This window comes from Bufo gargarizans, chromosome 2 (assembly GCF_014858855.1).
Source record: "Bufo gargarizans isolate SCDJY-AF-19 chromosome 2, ASM1485885v1, whole genome shotgun sequence".
NCBI classification, from domain to species: domain Eukaryota; kingdom Metazoa; phylum Chordata; class Amphibia; order Anura; family Bufonidae; genus Bufo; species Bufo gargarizans.
Window position 1 is genome coordinate 56673008 of NC_058081.1, and position 27813 is coordinate 56700820.

Genomic DNA, 27813 nt, shown 5'->3' on the forward strand with positions numbered 1-27813 from the left:
CATAAAGGAAACGGGACGGATCCGTTATGCAGCCCATAGACTTCTATTATGACGGAATGAATAACAGAATGCCTCTAAAGTCATTCCGTTATGGAATTGCGTTATGGTCCGTGGAAACGGAATCTATAACTCAATTCTGCTTTTACCACCAAACGAAGCGTGAACCAATTTCATAACATGAAATTCGCTCAACTCTAATGGCGGTATTATGAAGATCAACCTTTAGGAGGCTGGCTTTGATTTTGCAGTTGTATCCGTGGTATCTATGAAAGCTGGTACAATGGCGGTCATAACGGGCTGGCGCCATCTGTGCTGTTCTCCTCCGATTCTGCGGCTTTAAGCTTTGAGAGCGCAGCGTGAATCCTGAAGAGGGTCCGTGATTCCATGGAGTAACTCTTGTAATTGTTTCTGTAGGAAAGACAGGAATTAGAGACATGCCCAGTATATATAGTTTCTGACACACAGCTCCAAATCCCCTGCATAGGCAGATTAGATCACAATGCTTGCTCCCTGCATTCACCACTAGGGGGAGCCAGCTGTATACAGATTACACACTGAATTCAGTGGGATCCCCCTAGTGGCAGCAGCAGGTATCACAGATATGCAGTTACGTACTTGGCACGTCGTAGGAGTGGGATGGCATCTTCTCCTCTGCGTTGCTGCATATAAAGGAGGCTCAGCTCCAGCAAGGAGTTGGGAACTAAATGGTGATCGTACTTTATCTTCTTCTCACTGCGGAGAAAGAAAGATGATCAGTCCACGGGGTAAACGTTAACCCCTTCACACCTGCCCCATACTATTATGCTACATAAATTAATGTAAAGTGACGTAATAGTACTGCATTGGGGCTCGCTGGGTTCAGGAGCTGTGCCCGCATCATCACATGCTGGTGCCAGCTGGGTACTGCTTGTGCAATGCTCTCCCTGGCAGTCCCATAGGTTTCAATGTGCATGCATGTAGGGTTGCACCGGGTATAAATCAAAGTATCAATACTTTTAGACCCGGATCGATTCGATACCGGGATTTGCCATTTTCCGATAGAGAACATGGCACGAGCTGCTATCAGCGCGCGCCATGTTCTCCTAAGCAGCATAGTGACGCGGCTGCCAACAGTGAGGAGAAGGGGAGGGGCTGTGGCCACTGCACCACCAAGGAATATAATTAACCCATTAATTCAAATGTAGGTTGCAGGTGCCGGCGGTATTACATACCCGGCCTCTATGACGGCATGTGATCCCGCGAACTGCGGCAATTAACTCCTCAGGTGCAGCACCTAAGGGGTTAATTGACGGGGATCGCAGCACCCTGTCCTAGTGGCTGGGTGCCCAGTATGTGCTACCGCCTGCACCCGCAACCTACATTTTAATTAATGGTTTAATTATATCCATCGGTGGCACAGTGCCATCGGAGAAAACAAAAAAAACTCAGATACGGAACAACTGATCCATGAATAACGGACCGCAAAACAACAACTGTCGTGTGCATGAGCCCTTAGGGTGAATAGGACAAGGGATGAAAAGATCCCAGGTTCTAGCCCCTAAGGGGGCTAATAGTTAGTAAGTAAAAAAAAAACTCCAAAATATTAAAAGTTTAAATCGCCCCCTGTCCCAATTTTACATATAAAATATATAAAACAATAAAAAAATAAACCTATTATCGCCACACCAGAAAAGTCCAAAATATAAAAAAATATCTCCTATGCGGTAAACGCTGTAACAGAAAAAAAAAAAAAAGAAAAAAGTGTGATTCGCCATTCTTTAGTCTCCTTGTCCACCCCAAAAATAGGATAGGACTGTTCTATTATGAGCCAGACGTTCCATAAAAGGCAGAATGTACGCAACTTTTTGGGGGTTTTATTTTTTTCAGTTTTATACTTTTTCATGGTATCGAAATCGTATAAAAATGTTGGTATTGTGACAACCCTACATGTATGACCATCACACCATTCAAACAGTGGAACACAGGGCCCCGTTCTCATGATCAGTGGACTGGGCCCCCGATGATCGGACCAGGATAGGGCATAAGTCTTTGTAATGGGACAACCTCTTTAAAGGGCATCTGTCAGCACTGGCTGACCTGTTACATGTGCACTTGGCAGCTGAAGGCATCTGTGTTGGTCCCATGTCCATATGTGCCCACATTGCTGAGAATAATGAGGTCTTAATATATGCAAATGAGCCTCTAGGAGCAATGGGGGTGTTGCCATTACACCTAAAGGCTCAGCTCTCTGTGCAACTGCCGCTCACTCTGCACTTTGATTGACAGGCCAGGTGTGATGACGTTTACACTGTCTGGCCCTGTGAATTGAAGTGCAGAGGACGCGGCAGTTACAGAGAGAGCAGAGCCTCTAGGAGTAATGGCAACGCCCCCGATGCTCCTAGAAGCTCATTTGCATATAATAAAACATCATTTTTCTCAGTAATGCAGGACACATATGGACATGGGACCAACACAGATGCCTTCAGCTGCCAAGTGCACATGTAACAGGTCAGCTGGGTACAAATCCTGCTGACAGATGCCCTTTAAAAATGATGGCATATCATTGTCTGACCTCTGGTAGATGTGGGTGAAGCATTGTTCAGCCTGTGCCAGCCTCCCCTGATGCTTCAGGCACAGACCTTTTAGGAGTAATATGGAGCAGTGGTCGTCGTCCAGGTACTCGTTGGCTGTAGAGGAAAGCACAGAGTAATGTGTATGTAGATGGCACCATACAGTTCACCAGTGTGCCCCCACTGCCAGCACGGGCACACTGTTTACCTGGCGCTTGCAGCAGGCGGTTCTCAGCCTCACAAAGCGTATTCAAGGTGTCTTCTGTCAACCGGACGTCCTTCCCAAGCACAGAAAATCCATTCCACAAGTACATTATGTCCTGCATGAAAGAAGCAAATGTCCAGATCTATGGCTTATAGGGCTTTTCTGATTTTTTTTTAATACTGATGAGCTATGCTCAGGATAGCTCATCAGTATCTGATCGTTGGGGGGGGGGGGGGGGGTCCAACAACAGGGTCCTCTGCCAATCAGCTGTTTGAGAGGGCACAGCGCCAAACATTGTACAGCGGGGTAAAATAAAAAAGGAGATTCTAGAACACTCCTAAGGTTGACTGGGTTCAGAACTGAACCCGGACATATCCCCATTTTCACCCCGGCAGCCCACTGTTATGAGCATCGGGGCATTTCATGCTCCAATGCTCTCCTTTGACTTGCATTGAATTACGCAGGGCAAAGGCATTTTATGGAGTTCCAGTGACGCACTGGTCTCTCCATAGGGACTGCAAGGCAGAGGCTTCCGCCCATCAGTGAGCTCGGTGACATCACCTGTACTGATGGGCAGGCTTATGCACTGCCCTAGCCTATAAAACAGCTAGGGCAGCGCTAAAGCCGGCCCATCAGAGCTGGTGACGTCGCCGAACACACTGCTGGGCGGGAGCCTCTGCCTAGCAGTGTACCACTGTAAACAAACGCAATCAAGTGTAGGGTAAGGGAGAGCATCAGAGCATGAAATGCCCCGATGCTCATATCACAGGGGCCGGAGGGGTGAAAATGTGGGTATGTCCGGGTTCAGAGCTGACCTTTAAAACACATAAAAAAAATTGCAGGCAGTGCTACGCGTTACGAGAGTGGGCCACCATCTTCCTCAGATACTTTATTATTCTTTGTGTTTTAATAAATCAGTAAACCTTAGGAGCGCTCTGGAATACCTACCCTGATTGCACCTGGTTGGCGTCCAGACTCTGGACCCATTCAGACCTGCACGCGCTCAGCCGTGTTCTGCCGGCTTATGCACAACCTTATCTGGTAAGCCTCACTCTCTTCTGAGGGCTTGTTTTGCTGCTGGTCCTCAAACTATGTAGCGCCCTGCTACATCTTCATACATTGTAAAGCGGCTGTGCTTGGTATTGCAACTCAGCCCGATTCACTTGAATGGGACGGAGCTGCGCCTAAGCCACGTGACCAATGGACGTGACATCACGGACCTAGGAAAAGCTGCTAGAAGGTTCCAATGAGTGGCTGCAGGCCTCATCGATCTGCTGATTGGCAGCAGTCCTGGGTGACGGGACTCTCCCTTAATCAGATACTGATGACCTACCCAGAGGATGGATCATCAGTATAAAGAAAAGTTGGAAACGCCCTTTAAAGGGGCACATACACATAAATCCCATCTTATCAACCCCTATATTTCCCCCTTTCTACTTCATAGACAGGTCACATTAATCATGCACCCACCAGTGCTGGGACGGGTAAGCTGACAGGATCCTTGGCCTGGTATCTCCTCGCCTTCCGGACAGGCATACTTTTCAGTGGGTTGAGATTTTCCAGCTATTTTTTGTTTTAAGGAGGGCATAAGCCTGTGGGCAACAGGGCGAGACGTTAATGGTTCCTCGCATGTCCGTATCTGCAGTATAAGCCCAGCACTGTGGAGTCCGTACCTGAACAGCTCCACCTCACTCTCTCCGAAAGGCCGGGGCTCGTCAGCAGGTAGCATGCTGAGAAAGGCCGCCTTCATGAACACGTACGTGGCCTGGGGGGGAGAGAGGAGAAATGTGACAGAGAAGGAAACGGGGGCATGGTCAGACACGGGGGGGTTGTTCTTTGCTAAATCTTTGAGAATTATCAAGCAGGAAATGTTGGGAGATTTCAGCTGTGAATCCTGCAGAATTATGAATGCAGCTCTGGACTATACTAGAGCCTGTAACTCAGGATCTAGATAAGCTCTCTTTGTCTACAACACATGACCATCAAGGTGTATTTGTAAATTAGCAGGTAAGTGACCAACAATGAAACAGAGGGATGAGAGGAGGGGGTAGGTAGCACACCTTTGACCAGCGGCTTTCTTTGCTCAGGAGATCCGCATAGAAGTATGCCACCTTCCACATCCCCTTGTAGGCAAAGCACCACATCAGCTCCCAGTAACACACGTGGTGGAACTGCTTCCAGGACTGCTGGGCTGAACAACCAGACTCAAACCAGTGGATGGCCTGGGAGGGGGCGAGAAGAAGACACGCAAAGTCAGAGACTGATAGGTCGGATTAGTGAATAGGATTGCAACCATCAATCAACTTTATGCATATTTTAAATACAATATTCCTGATGTCTTAACTAGTTTAGGGGTTAATATCTAATATCTATAGTGATTTGAGGAGGGTAAAATGAAATATACATGATATTGGAGGTACAGTGCGAGTCAACACAATATCCCGGTGGTTAAGGCTACTTTCACGCTCTCGTTTGGTGCGGATCCGTCAGGGATCTGCACAGACTGATCCGCACCGATAATACAACCGCATGCATCCGTTCAGAACGGATCCGTTTGTATTATCTTAAACATTTCCAAAACGTATTGTACCATATTGTGTCAGTGAAAAAGGGATCCGTCCCCATTTGCCTCTGCATCGTCAGGCAGACACCAAAACGCTGCAAAAAGCGTTTTGGTGTCCGCCTCCAGAGCGGAATGGAGGTGGAACGGAGGCAAACTGATGCATTCTGAGCGGATCCTTATCTAATCAGAATGCATTGGGGCTGAACTGATCCATTTTGGACCGCTTGTGAGAGCGCTGAACGGATCTCACAAACGGAAACCAAAACGCCAGTGTGAAAGTAGCCTTAGAAAGTGCTGTACTGTGACATCACTGTTTATTATCCCTGTACTGTGACATCACTGTTTATTATCCCTGTACTGTGACATCACTGTGTTTATTATCCCTGTACTGTGACATCACTGTGTTTATTATCCCTGTACTGTGACATCGCTGTGTTTATTATCCCTGTACAGTGACATCACTGTGTTTATTATCCCTGTACTGTGACATCACTGTTTATTATCCCTGTACTGTGACATCACTGTGTTTATTATCCCTGTACTGTGACATCACTGTGTTTATTATCCCTGTACTGTGACATCGCTGTGTTTATTATCTCTGCACTGTGACATCACTGTGTTTATTATCCCTGTACTGTGACATCACAGTGTTTATTATCCCTGTACTGTGACATCACTATTATCCCTGCACTGTGACATCACTGTGTTTATTATCCCTGTACTGTGACATCACTGTGTTTATTATCTCTGTACTGTGACATCGCTGTGTTTATTATCCCTGTACTGTGACATCGCTGTGTTTATTATCCCTGTACTGTGACATCGCTGTGTTTATTATCCTGTACTGTGACATCGCTGTGTTTATTATCCCTGTACTGTGACATCACTGTGTTTATTATCTCTGCACTGTGACATCGCTGTGTTTATTATCCCTGTACTGTGACATCGCTGTGTTTATTATCCCTGTACAGTGACATTACTGTGTTTATTATCCCTGTACTGTGACATTACTGTGTTTATTATCCCTGTACTGTGACATCGCTGTGTTTATTATCTCTGCACTGTGACATCGCTGTGTTTATTATCTCTGTACTGTGACATCACTGTGTTTATTATCTCTGTACTGTGACATCACTGTGTTTATTATCCCTGTACTGTGACATTACTGTGTTTATTATCCTGTACTGTGACATCGCTGTGTTTATTATCCCTGTACTGTGACATCACTGTGTTTATTATCCCTGTACTGTGACATCACTGTGTTTATTATCTCTGTACTGTGACATCGCTGTGTTTATTATCCTGTACTGTGACATCACTGTGTTTATTATCCCTGTACTGTGACATCGCTGTGTTTATTATCCCTGTACTGTGACATCGCTGTGTTTATTATCCCTGTACTGTGACATCACTGTGTTTATTATCCCTGTACTGTGACATCACTGTGTTTATTATCCCTGTACTGTGACATCACTGTGTTTATTATCCTGTACTGTGACATCACTGTGTTTATTATCCCTGTACTGTGACATCACTGTGTTTATTATCCTGTACTGTGACATCACTGTGTTTATTATCCCTGTACTGTGACATCACTGTGTTTATTATCTCTGTACTGTGACATCACTGTGTTTATTATCCCTGTACTGTGACATCACTGTGTTTATTATCCCTGTACTGTGACATCACTGTGTTCTGTATTATATACACTACTCACAAAAAGTTAGAGATATTTGGCTTTCAGGTGAAATTTATGGAAAACGTTCCCACTCCAGTAATATTACATCATGAAAGTCGGGTATTTAAGTAGAAGCAGTAATGGTGATTTCCTTAAATCAAACTATTAATTGACACAAAAGCCGCCTACCAATGGTAGGTATACCGCCACAAAAATGTCAGTGTCTCAATAACTTGTCACGTGGACTTGAGCATAAATTACAGCTTGACAACGACGTCTCCTGCTGTTCAAAAGTCGCCTTATTGTCCGCTGAGGCATGGCAACCCACTCTTTTTGAAGGGCGGCCGTCAGGTCTTCGAGGTTCTGGGGTACAGAGTTATGAGCCTCTACACGGCGACTCAGCTGATCCCAAAGGTTTTCAATGGGATTCAGGTCTGGAGAAAGTGCAGGCCACTCCATTAGAGGCCCCCCAGTCTCCAGCAGCCGTTCCCTAATGATGCGACCTCGATGAGCTGACGCATTGTCCTCCAATGAAGATAAAATTAGGCCTGTGTTGTTCATGCAGAGGAACAATGACTGGATTAATGGCGTTCTTCAAGTACTATGGGCTTGTCACTGTACCATTCACACAGTGTAGTGTATTGACTAGACACACCTGCCCACACTGACACCACTACTATCAAAGGCTCGTCTGGTGACAACAGTGGCTGATGCATAGCGCTGTCCTTGACGTTTCCAACATCATCGGCGGCCATCATTTCTGCTCAGTGTGAATCGACTTTATTCAGTGAACAGCACTGAGGCCCACAGGTCCCTCGTCCAGCGTAGATCCTCCCTGACCTATGTAAGACTATGACGCCTGTGCCTGGTCGTGTGTTCAGGTACCCTTGCAGGTCGTCTAGCGCGCAGACCATGCTGATGTACATTGTTTCAAATGGTCTGACGTGACACTTGGGTTCCTCTCACCTCCCTTAAATGTGTGTGGAGTTGTGTGGGCATTCATCATCTGGTTCTGCAGGGCATTGTTCACAATGAAGCGGTCATCAGGATGACCATTTCTATGTCTTTCTGCGACTCTTCCAGTCTCTCTGATACAACCTGCTGATGACACTCTGTGACACTTTAAGCTCAGTGGCCACTTCCATCTGAGAACACCCTGCTTGAAGCCTCGCAATGGCGAGGTACTGTTGATCAATTGTTAGCTGTCGTCTTAGTCTCATGATTTCAAAATGTGAGCAGCATGATGAGGGGGACTGTTTAAATACTAATTCTAATTGAGCCAGGAAATTTATTGGATGATTCAGAGCATTTTAGGTTCATCCTGAAATTTCACCCACAAGCCAAATATCCCTAACTTTTTGTGAGCAGTGTACATTGTATTGTGTATTATCACAATCTGCTTTCCATGATATCTTGTTACGTGACCTGTTCAGTGTCTACATTATGTACTTTGCTGGGGTTTCCCATCCAAGCTCTTACTTGATCAATGTTGCCTTTAATTTCCTCGATCCTTCCGGCAAAAAACAGGAAGATGACGCTCTGTGTTGAATAAAACATCATTTGATTAAAAATGTGGCACTGCAGTCTAATAACAGTGGCACTGTACGGGAAAACAAATTATATAAAAGTGGCCCCATGTTGTAGACGGGTCCGGAATGACTGAACACGGGCCAACACAAGTAGGCTGGGTCTGCAACACCACAGTGCAGCACAAAATACTGCTTCAGCAGAACCAAATAACACAATGCAGCATAAAATACTGCCCTAAGAACATACTGAGGACGGTGATAAAGTTGAGTTCAGGGGGGCACCTGCGGCCGTTGGTGGATAAGTTACCTGATGCTCCTGCATTAATAAATACTGAGAGCATCAGATGATGGCTGTGAGCAGGCTTAGGCGGCCCTATGGGCATTGGCCCACCAGGATATTTCCCTGTAGGGTCTATGGCCAGTCCACCCCGGCATGAGAATAGGAACATTGGAAAGTAACTTTGGTAACTACCTTTTTTTTATGTTTCTTTTGGTAGATGGCAGTGTGTAAAGAATGTAATTGTAAAATACTGCAGTTTTGATACTGACCACTAGATGTCAGTGGAGGGGATAGCACTTTTCATTTGCTGTGCTCCAAAAATATTTGCTCATTTAATCAATTTGTTATGACCATTACTGGGTGTAAAGACTGCAGGGATATATGGGAAAATAATGTAGTATATTAGAGCCCAACTTCATGAGGTCTGCTTATATGGCCACCAGAATTCAGGCTCATCGTGGCTCTTTCAAGTTTAGAAAAATTCTCACCGCTCAGAGACAACAATGGAGTAGCTATAAGAGGTACAGAGGTTGTGTATGCACAAAGCCCTTCTGCCAGGGCTCAGCATGCATAATAACACTGGGGTACTGTCAATGGGGGCAGAACATTCAGTTGATATAGGGCTGGGGGGCCAGACAGGACAATATAAAGAGTCCCTGTACTTCTCTAAAGAGTCATGGTTTGGCCATTCCCCTTGCAGAGATTGTGTTCTTAGGAGTACCTGCTCTATAAAAGGGGTTTTCCGATGACACATAAAAAAAGATAGAACACCAGCATTCAACCTTACTGCATGATATAAATCAGATGATGACGTTCTGAGTGCATTTTGGCCCCTCCACCATAATTGTGATCGGTGTCCCTTGCTTACACGGCTCAAGACTCACAGAGAGTGTCTGTAGCATCAGGTCTCTGCCTCTCCTCCCTGCTGGAACATGAGAGATCCAAGCCTGCTCGAATCCTTGCTGGAAAAACCCTCCCTAAGACATGGTATCACTGCTGACATCACGTCTACAGGGTCCAGGAGAATGAGCAGAACATCACCCAGATCACTGATGATGTGTCACAAGGGCACAGCCTTACAAGTCTTGCCGCACCTCAGATGTAGACGTGATGGGGAACCAAATGCCATGAGACCGCGGTGGAGGGCAGGAAAACGGGGCATTACAGATAAACACTATTAGTAAGTGATACCGTGTTGTTTCCTGTCAACGGGTTCTGAAAATGGCAAAACTGTAATACCCCTTTAAAGAATCAGGCATTCTAATAGTGCTGGAGGATACCTTCTTCTGTTTCTTGCAGTTTGTCTGCTGCAGGGTCTTGAACCCAGGACCTTCTGTATGAGAGACAGAAACCTTAGCAATGGCAGGAGGTTCTCCGACTCAATAGTATTCTTCCCTATTATAATCTGCTGATATGTATAAATAATCTCTATAGATCAGCACATTATATAGGATAACTGTATATTATATATACATACATACCCATACAAAATGTATTTATTGTCATTTATTTTGCTCCTTTACATTTTTGGTAATAGCTGTTACCCCATACAGTGTAGTGATATATAGAGATCAGTACATTAGACAGGGGAAGAATACTATGGAGGCTTTTAGTCAGAGAACATCCTGGCATTTACCACAGTTAAGCCTGTGGCTCAACTGCGAAGGTTTCTGTCCCTCATACAGAAGGTCCTTGGTTCAGAACCCAGCAGGAGAAGTGTCTTCAAGCACTAGAAGGTCACATTCACATCAGCGCTAGTTATTTTTGTGATTCTGTTAGAGGAGCAGAACAACAAAAATAATGAAAGTGCTGCATCCAGGACATAACTGACCTGAACAGAGCCAAACAGATCCCATAGACTATAATGGGGTCTGTTTGGGTGCCAGCTTTTTAGCAGGACTTATTGTCTGCTCTTTTTTGGTGGAATCTGCGACAAAGGCCACGAACAGGTCCTCCAATGCAGATGGGAACATGCCGATAGAAAGCTGAAGGCCTATCCCTGGCGACAGATGCGGTGCCATAGACCTTACAGGGGAATTTTCCGGTGGGCCGATGCCCAGGGGGCCACCTGAGCCCTCCTCACAGCCGGCCAGTGGAAGTTTTTAAAGATGTACTTTGTACTGCTGGCGGCAGTATTTTGTACTGTTGGGGAGGTATAATGTGCCACATAATGGTATTGCTGGCCCTGACTTCCATCAATTTGAACCAGACTACAAAACGTGGCCACTTTTAGTATTTTTTCCAGGGCCAGTTTTTCCACTTTTCCAGTCTGCCCCTGCATAGCAATATGTAGAGAAGGTGGGCCAAATTCTGTATTCTTTGCTATGGGGCCCCATAATTTCTGTGTATGCCCCTGCATAGTAAGTGAAGGTTGGGGGGCCTGGCAGAGGTCCTGCATCAAGTCCCCATTACCTTCATGCTGATGGACATTGTGGATTAGAAAAATGTCATAAGGCTTTTATAGAATGGTCAAGGTTTACTAATACTGAAAAGTCCATCTTTGTAGACCTGTTCTCACCTTAGGATATTGGCTGAGGTAGGGCTGAAGAAGGGAATCTGCTTCTGTAAGATCTTCATCACCGATTCCTGTAAAACATGAGGAAGACTCCCAGGACTATGCTCCACCACATTCTACAGAAGAAGATCTCCTGAACTGTCGGGTTAAGTTTTTCTAGACATTTCTCTCCATTTACTGGGGACTATGGCTGTTCTTGCACAGAAATAAACAGGCTTGATGATCGCAGTTGTTTTTGCTACCACCAAGTTTTAGGGGGACACAGAAGACTTTAGCAAAAAAGAGACGCTCTCCTAGACTCTTGTCTTCACACTTTAGAAACATAGAAGATTGATGTCAGAAAAAGACCCCCTATTCCATCTAGACTGCCTTTACATTACACTCCTCAACACTGTAACTGCAGCTCCAAGAAGGACAAGCAATAAAGGTTACGCAAATCGACATAGCAGTAGGTGTCACTAAGATCTGCAGTTGATCAAATTTTCAAACACCTAGCCCCAATCTGTGGTGGTGGGCATAATTAAAAGCAATGTTTTTTGGCCACATGAAACCTCATTATCTGGATTAAGCCATATGGGATGATTGTGTGATGCCTCCTGTCCATCGATGTGCCACTTATCACTAACTGACAGACTTGGTTTATCACTCAGGCATTTCGCGATGTGCTTAGGCCGAGAGTTCAGCACAGTTCAACCTTGAGTGTCCCGGTGGTTGGGAGAACTACAACAAACCAGAAAGTCAGCAAGAAGTGCACTGAGGAGAACCTCTGCACAGAAGAATGGATCATCCGATTAGAAGAATTTCCCGTGCTACTGTGAGCAGCCTATGTGGCCTAAACATGCAACAACGGCCTGTAGCATCTCCAAACTTGAATCCCATCAACCAAATCTGGGATGTCATTGGTCGGCAATTGCAAAGGGAGCTGAAAGTAGATCTTGGTGATTTGCGTGCCCAAGAGCATTCAGTGTGACAGAGCATTCCTAAGACAACCATTAATAGCCTCCATACTGAAAGGGCTGAGATGTTTTGAATATTGTGTTTTTTCCATGTTGTTCTCATTTGCATATCATTAACATGTCTATCGACCTTTCCTTCTGACTGTTGTCATTTTAACGTTAAGGGGTGTCTTTCTTCTCTTAGGATAGACATGATTATCCCAGGTAGGATTAGCTTCACTTACTGTAGATTTCCCAACCACAGGTGATGGAAGATTGTTCTAATCCTCCCCTACTCTTTCGGCTGATATTGGTTCTGATCTTCCTCCCATAGGTGTATGTAGTCCTTGGAGTGTTCTCTGATGGGGTCAATCCAATTTTTTTTTCAGCCATAGATTTTGATGATTTGCTTCATATACAGCACCTTACGTTCATGGCAGTAATGTCTTTGTAGTACACACTTTACAGTGTGTGATGAAGTCACCATGATGTCGATGCAGGTGAGAGGGTGGACTTATTGTGGTTGCATGAGCATAATGGTAGCGCTCGGCCACGTCCACCCTCATTACATCTGACCAGGGGCGTAGCTAAAGGCTCAGGGGCCCTGGTGCAAGAGTTAGGCTTGGGCCCCCCTTCCCTCAGTGCTTTGTGTGTCTTCTTATGCAGCACAAGGGTCTTTGTACCCCCTCAGGCTCCTGGGCCCGGTAGCGACTGCTACCTCTGCACCCCCTATAGCTACGCCCCTGCATCTGACTACACCCATGACTTATTCACCAAGAAGGATCCACTAGGCAATGTGACTGGTGGCCTGTATGAAATTAAATTTGAGGTCTGGGGTCTGAAATTAATTTGGGGGTTGAATCTGGAATTTGTATTCATTGAAACAGTTGTCCAAGATTAGAAAAAAATTGTCTGCTCTCTTCCAAAAGCAGCTCCACACCAGTCCTCAGCTTGTGTGTGGTACTGCAGCTCAGCCCCATTCACTTCAGTGAAGTCCAGTGACGGGCACTGTTTTTGGAATACAGCAGCCATGTTTTTCAAATACTGGACAACCCCTTTAAGTAGTGTCAAGCCCAAGTTAGTTTAACTGTTATAGTCTTAGGTCTGAGGTAGTTGGGGTTTTGTGTCTGTGATGGAATTAATTTGGGGATGGTGTCCTGGTTTGGTATCATTTTGGAGGTTTGAATACAGAGTCTGTATTAACTCCTAGTGACCAACAATACACCTTTTAATGGCGGTCACTAAGGAGCTTTAGGCTGGAAAGCCACCTTTTTATGGTGGCCCAGCCTAAGAGCTGTACAGGTCTCCCATGCAGAAGAGAGCAGGGGCTCAGCTCTAACATTAGAGCCTTGCTCTTGCTCTACATCCCAGATAAGCAGTGGCGACGATCCTGGCCCTACGTGCTGTGGGCAATAGCACCCGTGGCATGTAATCAGTTACAAAGGGAACAAACAAAATAGATTCAGGGGTGCTGACATCAGTGCAGGCAGGCTGTGGCCTAGTGAAGGCTACAGGCCTACCTCTAGAGTGTCACAGCAGGCTATCAGTACAGCAATGACATTGACTGCAATGTATTTTAGAAGCGCCTATTATAGCCCCCTTCTGGGACTATTAAATGGTTAAAATTTAATAGGACTCTGTGTAGGGACAAACTTGAACAGACTATATAGACCATTAAGTTCTTGTGAGTGCTCCGGGTGATCTGTGACCAGCAAACGCTCCTCTCATGTCTACAGCTTAACTCTACAATTCTGCAACAGAAGACATGAAACAGGGCCACAAGGAGGATGCTCACCCAGGACGAAGCTCAGGAGGGTGTAGTAACATAGCAGAACCATGGTGCACAGCAAGGAGCGCAGGTTATACGATGAGGCACCTTCACGGAGCTGACTAAGACCATAATCCTGAGGAGGAAAGGGACAAGTTAAAAACACCAGATACATCCTAGCCCTTACATGAGACCTCACTGGTGGCTTCAGGAGGGCACAATGGCTTCATGTATGTTGGTGTGCCATCTGACCAACCACAGCCAGGTATAACTTTATAGATTACAGGAAACAGATATAATATACCAAGACACTGGAAGAAAACGTGAAGAGACCTTATCTCCAGAGAAGCCGGCAAATTCCAGAATCTTCAAAATCCGTGGAGGGAAGAGAGACAACGTCTAAGAGGAACACAGAGAAGTCAGTAAGCAGGACCGAGGCATGACTGCTTCCCTACAGAGAATGGTTACCACAGGTACACGCATAGTACTCTAGATAAAAAGTGCTGTCACTGTGCAAATATACTACATCTCATCTACTGGGCTGCAGTCACAATTCCCACAATAGGGGTGTATGTGACACAAGCTTGCCGACTGTGTAACTGAGGAGGAGCCGAGGAGGAGCCAAGGAGGAAACGCAAATTAAGATGTTAATGTTCTGACCTGAGACCACCAACCCAAAGCTACTCAAAAAGGCGGGTCATAACAGGCATTAGGGCATACCATGGAGACAGGCCCTTGCCTTGGGTTTCAAGAACTAATGGAAGAAGATCTGACCCAAGGGTTACAAAAATGGAGGTAACAAGGATAAGAAAAACAAAGCCCTTCTTTTCTAGGTGGTAAAACTTTGGGAGTGTCAGGAAATTTACTGTTCTGTTTTAGTAACCACGACTGATGAAGACTACAGTTGGTCTATCCATAACCTGGAATGGCTGATAACCGTGAGCGATAGAGGACATTAACCTGCAAAGCAACTTGAAGAAACATAAATTGCAGGATTTGGTGCCCGTTTAAATCTGTCCATCTATCAAGAACTCAAGAGATACTGGCGATGAGTGCACTTTCCACCCCCCTCCTCCCCCCAAATGTCCATTGTAATGTAATCATATACATTTACCTCCGGGCCGAAATCCACTGGCAGCAAGAAAAGACAGAAAAGTGTCATGAAGAATAACAGCACAAAACAGGAGGACACAGTCCAAACCTCACAATCCGCAGCACAAGCTACACACAGACAATACTCACCAAATTGAATGCTCCAATACCCAGCGAGACGCCGCCCTGGAGGTGAACGTGTGACTCGCCCTTCTTGAAGCCATTAGACTGCACAAAGTTATTCAGATCTCTGGAAAGAGAGAAACCTCCATTCATATCGTAATTACTTAGAGGCACAGACATAATCTCACCTCCATAGGTTGTCAGAGCATGCCGAGAGTTATAGTACTGCAACAGCTGGAGACTGCTAATCTACCAAATAATATATCTGGACTTGTTTCCATATGTCACATACTGGTCTCACCTGTAGATGAGGTAACTACTCCGAACCTTCATCCCACCCTTTATGAAATGTATCATATTCTCATCCTGCAAAAGAAGATTTATAGGATTACACTTACAGTAGTTATATTCTTATACATAGGAGCAGTATTATAGTAGTTATATTCTTGTACATAGGAGGCAGTATTATAGTAGTTATATTCTTGTACATAGGAGCAGTATTATAGTAGTTATATTCTGGTACATAGGAGCAGTATTATAGTAGTTATATTCTTGCACATAGGAGCAGTATTATAGTAGTTATATTCTTGCACATAGGAGGCAGTATTATAGTAGTTATATTCTTGTACATAGGAGCAGTATTATAGTAGTTATATTCTTGTACATAGGAGCAGTATTATAGTAGTTATATTCTTGTATATAGGAGTAGCATGTTAAGAATTCATATTTACAGAAACTTCTCATGATATAAATTAGGGCTGTTTGACACGAGTGCCGAAATCACACTCTGTGTGTGAGCGTGATTCTCCATTCTGGACACTGCTTTTTTCTATGTAGCACATTTATAATGTTGTGTGACACAGGTCATGCAGAGACACACAACATTATAAATCAGTATAATGCTGTGCACTCCAGAAGAAAAGAGCTGCGTCCAGAACCAAGAATCACGCTCACACGGAGTGTGATTTCCACACTGAACAAGTCCATCTGAAACAGCTTTAGGCTAGGTCTACACGACGACATTTGTCGCGCGACATTTTGTTGCACCAATGTCGCGCGACAATTTTTATAATGGCAGTCTATGGTGTCGCACTGCAACATGCGACATGCTGCGACTGCGACAGTCGCAAAAAATCCATTCAAGATGGATTTTTCTGCGACTGTCGCGTCGCAGTCGCAACATGTCGCATGTTGCAGTGCGACACCATAGACTGCCATTATAAAAATTGTCGCGCGACATTGATGCAACAAAATGTCGCGCGACAACTGTTGCGCCCTATCTGTCGCGCGACTTTTTGTAGCGCGACAAATGTCGTCGTGTAGACCTAGCCTTATACTGATTCATTTTCTAGAGTAGCTCTGGGTCCGTCCCTTCTAGATGACTTCCAGAGTTAAAGTTTTGCGATTTATTTGTAGATCAAAATGACAGACGTTGTTGTGCATTTTCATACGTATACAATATTATCTAATGATATTATAGCCAAAATGAATGCTCATTGCCTTTATAAAAATAAAATCAGCTTGAACCAAAGTTCTGTTATGTGGCTGGAGAGGCCAAGATGAGTTCATGGCAAGTTCAGTTTATAAAAAAATATAATTGTGAATATGAACGGACATTATATTTTTAAAAGTTATTGCTAAAGATATGGGTTTATCTATGGGGAGTACACTAGCTTCCTCAGACATGTCTGTCTGAAGGGAACAAGGTTGCTTTATGGATAAGTCATGATGAGATAAGAATTCATATCCTTGAGGCATACCTGCTGTATGAGGTTTAATTCATATATTTATAAATATATATAAATATATATTTCTGTATGGTATATTTAGTTTACAACATATTTCAACCAATAATTCATAAAATGGGTTGTCTATGTGTAACAATATATCGAGATTATATATATATATATCTTATACCATGTATGTATAATTTAGAATGTATCCTGTAGAAGATACAGAGACATTGAAGTAAGTTTCTGTTAATTGGATTTCTGAGAAGAGTTAAAAGTTATTTCAAAATGATAGTTATTCATGGTAGGGCTGCAGCTAACGATTATTTGAATAATCGATTAGTTGCCGATTAATTTCTACGATTAATCGATTAATCGGCAAAAACGACAAAATTACAAAACAGAGAGGTTTATATGATCTTACTTGAAAAAATATGTTCAAAGGCCATATTAAAACAAATTGTGGACGACACTATTATGGGGGATCTGTGGACGACACTAATGGGGGATCTGTGGACGACACTATTATGGGGGATCTGTGGACGACACTATTATGGGGGATCTGTGGACGACACTATTATGGGGGATCTGTGGACGGCGTAGTTATGGAGAGGGGGATCTGTGGGCGGCGTAGTTATGGAGAGGGGGATCTGTGGGCGGCGCAGTTATGGAGAGGGGGATCTGTGGGCGGCGCAGTTATGGAGAGGGGGATCTGTGGGCGGCGCAGTTATGGAGAGGGGGATCTGTGGGCGGCGCAGTTATGGAGAGGGGGATCTGTGGGCGGCGCAGTTATGGAGAGGGGGATCTGTGGGCGGCGCAGTTATGGAGAGGGGGATCTGTGGGCGGCGCAGTTATGGAGAGGGGGATCTGTGGGCGGCGCAGTTATGGAGAGGGGGATCTGTGGGCGGCGCAGTTATGGAGAGGGGGATCTGTGGATGGCGCTGTTATGGAGAGGGATCTGTGGGTGGCGCAGTTATGGAGAGGGGGATCTGTGGGTGGCGCTGTTATGGAGAGGGGGATATGTGCACTGTTATGGGCATAACAGTGCACAGATCCCTTTCCTCATAACAGTGCACAGATCCCCCTCCCCATAGCAATGCCATAGACAGATCCTCCCCCCTCCCCATAGAAGTGCTATACACAGACCCCCCTCCCCATAGCAGTGCCATAGACAGATCCTCCCCCCTCCCCATAACAGCCCCGGCCCCAATGCTTATAAGTCGGACTAATCACGTCTGCATCTTTATTTTACCTTTTTACAATGACGCTCCTGTAACAGCCAGGCAGAGCGGACGGCGGCGTAACGTCACTCACTCACGTGACGCACCTGCTCCGCCCACCTCATGAATGAAGGAGGCGGAGCAGGCGTGTCACGTGAGTGAGTGACGTTACGCCGCCGTCCGCTCTGCCTGGCTGTTACAGGAGCGTCATTGTAAAAAGGTAAAATAAAGATGCAGCGACCGCCCGCCTGCATAGCAACGAATCGGCGATTATTCGATAACTGGATTCGTCGACAACGAATCCAGTTATCGAATATAATCGATTACATCGATTAATCGTTGCAGCCCTAATTCATGGATGTAGATAAGTAAGATATACAAGTTCCGATGCAGAGTATCAAGGCCGTTATATACATTTTTATCAAGTTAACAGATTCAAAAAGATAGGAGAAGACAGTGAGTCCAACAAGTCTAGTTTATAGGTAATTAAAAGTGTCAGGAAAAGACCTTCCTCAATGATGTATATTAAAAAGGTTAAGAAGGTCATGTGAATGTATTATTAGGTATTTATAATTAATGTTTAAGGTTGTGATATTGATCTGCAATACCACAGTGCCATCTGGAGGCAGGTGGACAATATTATATTACTTTATCATTTGTTTTATAACATGTCAAGGGTTAATATAACATCATTGTGTTATTAGCATGCAAATACACCCACCTTACCTGATTGGAAATACCTAACCTAGAAGGGGATGATTCTTAGATAAGGTGGGGAATAATTACTCGTGTGCAGAGCATCAAGGGATCTATTGATCCATCCATCCAATCAAGACCAAAATAAAAACGCAAAAAGAATACTATACAAGAAGAAACTTGGATTATTTTGTTTTGGACTACTAGGAAAGTTCTTGAGAACTGGTCCCATCTGAACTCTGTCTACCTTTGACCCGGTAACGTATATTGTGTTTACTGCTCGTGATATTAATAAGATATTTCTCTCGGTATATAGCCAAGAGTCCCCATACTGTGGGAATATATAGTGTTAGGCGCCTCCATAATGCTGATTATGCATCTTTGCTAAGAAAATATTGTTAATGGAAGATCTGACATTATTTGAAAAAGAGGACTAAACCCTTGAAAAGTTATTTTTCCATAGTCTGATTGCCGAGCTGAATATTTTATCATATTAATATCATATATTTTTGATTGGTCATAGGAAAACAGAGTCAAGGGATAACATTTATTTTCCAGTATAATCCGTGTTTTATTGTTATAGCCTGTTTTATAAACAGAAGATCTTAAGTTTCTCTTGGTATATGAGTCTGTTTGTTAAAGTTATGACACTGGTTGTCATAAATCACTTAGGGCTCTTTCACACCTGCGTAATGGTCTTCCGGCATAGAGTTCCGTCGTCGGGGCTCTATGCCGGAAGAATCCTGATCAGGATTATCCTAATGCATTTTGAATGGAGTGAAATCTGTTCAGGATGTCTTCAGTTCCAGAACGGAACGTTTTTTGGCCGGAGAAAATACCGCAGCATGCTGCGCTTTTTGCTCCGGCCAAAAAAACTGAAGACTTGCCGCAAGGCCGGATCCGGAATGAATGCCCATTGAAAGGCATTGATCCGGATCCGGCCTTAAGCTAAACGTCGTTTCGGCGCATTGCCGGATACGACGTTTAGCTTTTTTTAGAGTGGTTACCATGGCTGCAGGGATGCTAAAGTCCCGGCAGACATGGTAAAGTGTAGTGGGGAGCGGGGGAGCAGCATACTTACCGTCCGTGCGGCTCCCGGGGCGCTCGAGAGTGACGTCAGGGCGCCCCGGGAGCCGCATGGATGGTAAGTATACCGCTCCCCCGCTCCCCGCTCCTACTATGGCAACCAGGACTTTAATAGCGTCCTGGCTGCCATAGTAACACTGAACGCATTTTGAAGACGGATCCGTCTTCAAATGCTTTCAATACACTTGCGTTTTTTCTGGATCCGGCGTGTAATTCCGGCAAGTGGAGTACACGCCGGATCCGGACAACGCAAGTGTGAAAGAGGCCTTAGTTATACTGTGCTGGTGAGATAGGGCTGTGTTACCACCACCGTGTGGCGTGTTCGGGTATTATTTCGTCATTTGTTTTGCAATTGTATTGATTTTATATTCTTTGTTTTATAATAAACGACATATATACACACACACACACACACAATTGTCCCTTTGTTTCACTGCTTGCACAGATCAAATTAAGATACTCGATAAAAAGAACTTAGAGGCGTTTATGTCCGCCCGAAGGATCATAGAATTTTTTTTTTTTTATACATACATATTTTTTTTGATCCTCTCTTTTATATGAAGATTTTTTTTATATAGAAGATATATGACAACGTACCTGGAGGAAGATCAAAGCCGCCCTTTGTAGCAGACATTCAGCGAAGCAAACTTCTGCATGTGCCTCAACTGCAACATGAAATAAACCAGTGTGACCATTGCGTCAGCGCCCAACCGCAGTGTTCACCATCAGGGGGAAGCTTCGTAGAGATCTCCATACACTATGCAACTACAGAGCATGGGGCAATACAGCCAGGACTGGACTACATGAGGCGAGTGATCCCAGCCAGAGGAAAGGTCTCAGGTTACGTGTTCACAATTCAAGGTGCGCAGGTTTTTCTTGCTGGAGTTACTACTCTCCTACAATATACACTGCAGCTACCGCAGAACCTCTTTGTAAGAGACAGATGGCAACAGCTCTGTGGGTTTACCTTCCTCTTGAACAAGAAACACTGCAGCAATTTTTCCTGATTCTATATAAGTGTGAACACTGTGACAATGCAGGATCAGGATCAGTGGCAAACTGCCCAGGGTACCCATTTACCAGGGGGCACAGGAGGAAACTAAAACCATCCAGTGTGATTTATTTGTTATTATTTGGATACTGAAAATTATTTTGGCACTATATGGCAGTATTATTTTGCAATTATATGGCGGTATTTTCAGGGCTGAAATTAAAACTGATGACATCAGCAAGCTGAAGGGTAGACCAATATTGCCACAACAACATCCGCCATCCGTAGTAACACCCCCCCACCCCTTTTCTTCCCCCATAATTGTGTCATTCAAAAGTTTTCCAGTTTTATGTTAAAAAGTATAATAAATCATTATTGGGAAAAATCAGTAATTTTCTAATTTATTTTATGCTTTAATCTCGTGGAATTTAAATCATTTTTGCTTGCCATCAGTGAACGGAAACCTGTAGAGTCCTTGTACTTCTCACATCTGAGGGTTTGTTACAAATAAGAATCTCACCTTCTGTAAAGGTTTCTGCTCCGGATTTATAAATGAGGGAAGTTTTCTTCCTGAACCTGAAAAAATAAAATAAAAATATTTACTGTATATCACGTCTCTATAATATTAACCGGATGTCGACTACACCTGGACGTCACAACAAAATGTGGTGCAGTCTGCACAGAGCAGGAGGAGCTGAGCCGATTGATATATAGTTTTGCGTGAAAAAAATTCTGTAAATATATAAATAATGTATTCACCTAAACCAGGGATGCTCAACTTCCTCCAGCTGTTGCAAAACTACAACTCCCAGCAAGTCTGGACAGCCCTACAGCTATTAGGGTATGCTGGGAGTTGAAGCTTTGCAACAGCTGGAGGGCCACAGGTTGAGCATCCCTGATCTAAACCTCTGCTCGTTCTGGACTTAAGGACCGCCCACATGACTCCTATCAGTTACTCACAGCAATCTCTGTATACACAGTCAGACACTAAGACCACCCACATGACTCCTAAGCCCAGAATGAGCAGAGATTTGGATGACTAGATTACAAATTATCCTGAGTCTTTTCCCATACAACTATATATCAGTCTGCTCAGCTCCTCTTGGAAGGTGGGGCTGTCCTATAAATCATCTTATCTTTGTTAAGAATGTTACCTTTGGCATAGCTCTTGTGCCTGCTTCATCACCTGCCCGGCATTGCTGATGTCATCGTGTTCGAATGTCATCATAGCCTGCATCTCCAGGATAGTGCCATATACGAGACTGTGGTACATGCTGTCTTTAGCCCTATGAAAGGAAGATATTTAAAGGCTATGGGCACCTTCGAGGCAACATTTTACTCATCTTGGGCTTTCAATAGGTGTTTATTGAAAATTTTCAGCAGTTTTTGGGATACATGGGGTTAAACAAAAAGCTGTCTATTTGCAGATTCTTGCTCCTGAGTTCCATCAGCTGACGGCTCATAAACACTCATTTGAGCTAAAAGCTTATCAAACAGATTAGAATATATCAGTTAAACGGTAAAATAGATTCCGCAGGCTGTTCTCAGCCTGACGGGTCCGTCCTTGCCGGGCACAGCCGTGCACTGCCGGCAATCCGTCCGGCCCCACTGGGGTCCGGCAGAGAATCAGCCGCAACCCGGCAAATATGCCGAGGAGCGGCCGGACGAAAACTGCTTCGTTCCTGCAGGATATGCTTTAGCATTAGTGTGAAAAGGCCCCTAAATGAGTGTTTATGAGGTCAGGGGGCAGCACATGAGCCGCCAGCTGACTGATTTTTAAACCCATGTATCACTAAAACTGCTTAATTTTTTTTTTTTTTTTTTTTTTTGAAACCAATAGAAAAAATAATAATATATAGTAAAATAGAATCATAAAAAAATTGCCCTAAAGGTGTCCGACTCCATAGCTTTTTATAATGGTTTTGAAAATGTTAATAAGGGTCAATATTTACGCTTCCAGCCTCATCTATAAGGCATTAGGCAAATGTGTCCAGCACCCCCAGAAACAATCAAAAAAAGACTAGGAAATTTTCTGTCTTACCCAAGTGACGTTAAAGTCAATGTATCGCCTAAGATATTTTAATCTATATTTACTGTTCAATAGATTTTTTAAAATTTTGGTACGTGATTATGGGGGCGGCCACCTTGCTTAAGCCGCTGCTCTGCTTACAGAAGTTCAGAGATTTGCTCTACAGCAGGAATGCTCAACCTGTAGCCCTCCAGCTGTTGCAAAACTACAACTCCCAGCATGCTTGGACAGGCTACAGCTATTAGGGCATGCTGGGAGTTGTAGTTTTGCAACAGCAGGAGGGCCGCAGCTCCACAGCATACGGGGAGGTCGGTCACCTTGGTTGTAGAAGTTCCAGGCTTTCATCGAAGCGGTTGTTCAGGAAAAGATTGAGAGCGTCCATACAATCACTGAGATCCCGGTACAGGTCCATGTTAGACCTGCAAACACAAATCACATGTCTAAGTCTTTCCTTAAAAGGAGAAATCTACTGACATGTAAATTTCAATTTTATAGAGAAATATCAGACAATTTTTTACTCCATAGAAATAATACTTCGATAAGTTATGCACAACAAAAGAGCAAAATCCTGTTACTGAAGCCTGAAGGAAACTAAATCAGTACCAGGGAGTGGGGCTTAGAATGCCAGTGTCATTGCTGTCACTTCCTGACCACCGATGGAAACACCCTGAGAAACTTCACCTACAGCTGATAAATTAAAGGTTTAGCAAATAAAGGTAATCTATTCTCAGTACATAAGCTTCAGATATAAAACCACCCGCAACATCCCTGCGCTTCAGAAATAGGGTGTCACTCTGCTGTATATTTACTTTGGTGGAGTATAAGCAGTGCTCACACGTATAATCATTAATGAAAAGTTATTAAATCTCCAAGAGAATATAGACTACAACCTGAACAAAACAACATATCACTGTGAGTATAGTAAGATGTTACAGGGTAATAAGAGGATCAGGAGCCGGGTTACTGTAATAAGATGTTACAGGGTAATAAGAGGATCAGGAGCCGGGTTACTGTAATAAGATGTTACAGGGTAATAAGAGGATCAGGAGCCGGGTTACTGTAATAAGATGTTACAGGGTAATAAGAGGATCAGGAGCCGGGTTACTGTAATAAGATGTTACAGGCTAATAAGAGGATCAGGAGTCGGGTTACTGTAATAAGATGTTACAGGGTAATAAGAGGATCAGGAGCCGGGTTACTGTAATAAGATGTTACAGGGTAAAAAGAGTATCAGGAGCCGGGTTACTGTAATAAGATGTTACAGGGTAAAAAGAGTATCAGGAGCCAGGTTACTGTAATAAGAGGTTACAGGGGTAATAAGAGGATCAGGAGCCGGGTTACTGTAATAAGATGTTACAGGGTAATAAGAGGATCAGGAGCCGGGTTACTGGAATAAGATGTTACAGGGTAATAAGAGGATCAGGAGCCGGGTTACTGTAATAAGATGTTACAGGGGTAATAAGAGGCTCAGGAGCCGGGTTACTGTAATAAGATGTTACAGGGTAATAAGAGGATCAGGAGCCGGGTTACTGTAATAAGATGTTACAGGGTAATAAGAGGATCAGGAGCCGGGTTACTGGAATAAGATGTTACAGGGTAATAAGAGGATCAGGAGCCGGGTTACTGGAATAAGATGTTACAGGGTAATAAGAGGATCAGGAGCCGGTTACTGTAATAAGATGTTACAGGGTAATAAGAGGGTCAGGAGCCGGGTTACTGTAATAAGATGTTACAGGGTAATAAGAGGATCAGGGGCCGGGTTACTGTAATAAGATGTTACAGGGTAATAAGAGGATCAGGAGCCGGTTACTGTAATAAGATGTTACAGGGTAATAAGAGGCTCAGGAGCCGGGTTACTGTAATAAGATGTTACAGGGTAATAAGAGGATCAGGAGCCGGGTTACTGGAATAAGATGTTACAGGGTAATAAGAGGATCAGGAGCCGGGTTACTGTAATAAGATATTACAGGGTAATAAGAGGGTCAGGAGCCAGGTTACTGTAATAAGAGGATCAGGAGCCGGGTTACTGTAATAAGATGTTACAGGGGTAATAAGAGGATCAGGAGCCGGGTTACTGTAATAAGATGTTACAGGGTAATAAGAGGATCAGGAGACGGTGTCTGTAATAAGATGTTACAGGGTAATAAGAGGATCAGGAGCCGGGTTACTGTAATAAGATGTTACAGGGGTAATAAGAGGATCAGGAGCCGGGTTACTGTAATAAGATGTTACAGGGTAATAAGAGGATCAGGAGACGGTGTCTGTAATAAGATGTTACAGGGGTAATAAGAGGATCAGGAGCCGGGTTACAGTAATAAGATGTTACAGGGTAATAAGAGGATCAGGAGACGGGTTACTGGAATAAGATGTTACAGGGTAATAAGAGGATCAGGAGCCGGTTACTGTAATGAGATGTTACAGGGTAATAAGAGGATCAGGAGCCAGGTTACTGGAATAAGATGTTACAGGGTAATAAGAGGATCAGGAGCCGGTTACTGCAATAAGATGTTACAGGGTAATAAGAGGATCAGGAGACGGTGTCTGTAATAAGATGTTACAGGGTAATAAGAGGATCAGGAGCCGGGTTACTGTAATAAGATGTTACAGGGTAATAAGAGGATCAGGAGCCGGGTTACTGTAATAAGATGTTACAGGGTAATAAGAGGATCAGGCGCCGGGTTACTATAATAAGATGTTACAGGGTAATAAGAGGATCAGGAGACGGGTTACTGGAATAAGATGTTACAGGGTAATAAGAGGATCAGGAGCCGGTTACTGTAATGAGATGTTACAGGGTAATAAGAGGATCAGGAGCCAGGTTACTGGAATAAGATGTTACAGGGTAATAAGAGGATCAGGAGCCGGTTACTGTAATAAGATGTTACAGGGTAATAAGAGGATCAGGAGACGGTGTACTGTAATAAGATGTTACAGGGTAATAAGAGGATCAGGAGCCGGGTTACTGGAATAAGATGTTACAGGGGTAATAAGCGGATCAGGAGCCGGTTACTGTAATAAGATGTTACAGGGTAATAAGAGGATCAGGAGCCGGGTTACTGTAATAAGATGTTACAGGGTAATAAGAGGATCAGGAGCCGGGTTACTGTAATAAGATGTTACAGGGTAATAAGAGGATCAGGAGCCGGGTTACTGTAATAAGATGTTACAGGGTAATAAGAGGATCAGGAGCCGGGTTACTGTAATAAGATGTTACAGGGTAATAAGAGGATCAGGAGCCGGGTTACTGTAATAAGATGTTACAGGGTAATAAGAGGATCAGGAGCCGGGTTACTGTAATAAGATGTTACAGGGTAATAAGAGGATCAGGAGCCGGGTTACTGTAATAAGATGTTACAGGGTAATAAGAGGATCAGGAGCCGGGTTACTGTAATAAGATGTTACAGGGTAATAAGAGGATCAGGAGCCGGGTTACTGTAATAAGATGTTACAGGGTAATAAGAGGATCAGGAGCCGGGTTACTGTAATAAGATGTTACAGGGTAATAAGAGGATCAGGAGCCGGGTTACTGTAATAAGATGTTACAGGGTAATAAGAGGATCAGGAGCCGGGTACTGTAATAAGATGTTACAGGGTAATAAGAGGATCAGGAGCCGGGTTACTGTAATAAGATGTTACAGGGGTAATAAGAGGATCAGGAGCCGGGTTACTGTAATAAGATGTTACAGGGTAATAAGAGGATCAGGAGCCGGTTACTGTAATAAGATGTTACAGGGGTAATAAGAGGATCAGGAGCCGGGTTACTGTAATAAGATGTTACAGGGTAATAAGAGGATCAGGAGCCGGGTTACTGTAATAAGATGTTACAGGGGTAAAAAGAGAATCGGGAGCCGGTTACTGTAATAAGATGTTACAGGGTAATAAGAGGATCAGGAGCCGGTTACTGTAATAAGATGTTACAGGGTAATAAGAGGATCAGGAGCCGGGATACTGGAATAAGATGTTACTGGGGTAATAAGAGGATCAGGAGCCGGGTTACTGTAATAAGATGTTACAGGGTAATAAGAGGATCAGGAGCCGGTTACTGCAATAAGATGTTACAGGGTAATAAGAGGATCAGGAGACGGTGTCTGTAATAAGACTTGTGGGGTAATTTCTCACATGATGAAGTGCAGGCTTATCGTGTGACCCTTGTGTAAATAACAGTGCAGGGCGTGGACACTTGTGCAGGGACAGGCTGTGTAGCAGAAGATAAACAATGAGGGAGATGAGATCCCTGAGAAGTAACAGGATGTATCGGTGAAGCAGCTGCTGGAGATCTCCTCTATACCTGCAGGTCTATCTCTGGAGGTCTCCTCTATACCTGCAGGTCTATCTCTGGAGGTCCTGGCCACCACTTCTGGCTCCTCAGAGATGAGGACTCTAATTACTATCTCCCGGTGTAACCTACTTTAAGAACAATCTTTGCACAATAACAGAGAAGTCATAGAAAGCAGAATAAGAAAGCAGGACTGACCTGAGGACTAAGAGTTCCCATTATTACCCACTAATCTCTGGGCCCACAGATGCCTCTGGAGAGAGCGACTACCCGCTGTCACAGCTGAATGCCAGGCTGCTGCCGCCCAGCATCAGTGATGCCGCACACTCCATACATTATACGCTACCTGACCGGAGGATCCTGCTCCCTGCTCATGCTGCGGCACCTGTACTGACTACAAGGCCCCGCCCACCGACACCTGTCCAGGAGGAGGGGCTATTACAGGCCACGCCCGCTCTACGGGAAGCGTCTGGAAAAACACGCCCATTGACACGTGGAGCGCGCAGGTAACGTCTAGCCACGCCCACCAGAGCTGTGCAAAGATTCCT

General features: G+C 44.3%; 1 protein-coding gene across 1 annotated transcript; it reads right to left on the reverse strand.

Annotated features, from left to right (window-relative positions):
* Positions 1-142: 142 nt before the first annotated feature.
* On the reverse strand, positions 143-27677 carry LOC122929384 (tetratricopeptide repeat protein 39A-like). Its single transcript, XM_044282936.1, is given in 19 exon segments — positions 143-408; positions 616-732; positions 2552-2666; positions 2758-2869; positions 4225-4284; positions 4286-4346; positions 4428-4519; positions 4815-4976; positions 8475-8534; positions 11323-11390; positions 14050-14158; positions 14356-14421; positions 15265-15364; positions 15539-15603; positions 20567-20634; positions 21481-21536; positions 22115-22246; positions 23307-23408; positions 27612-27677. Coding segments are annotated over 19 exon segments (1695 nt in total). The 5' UTR covers positions 27641-27677; the 3' UTR covers positions 143-287.
* Between the last annotated feature and the right edge of the window lie 136 nt (positions 27678-27813).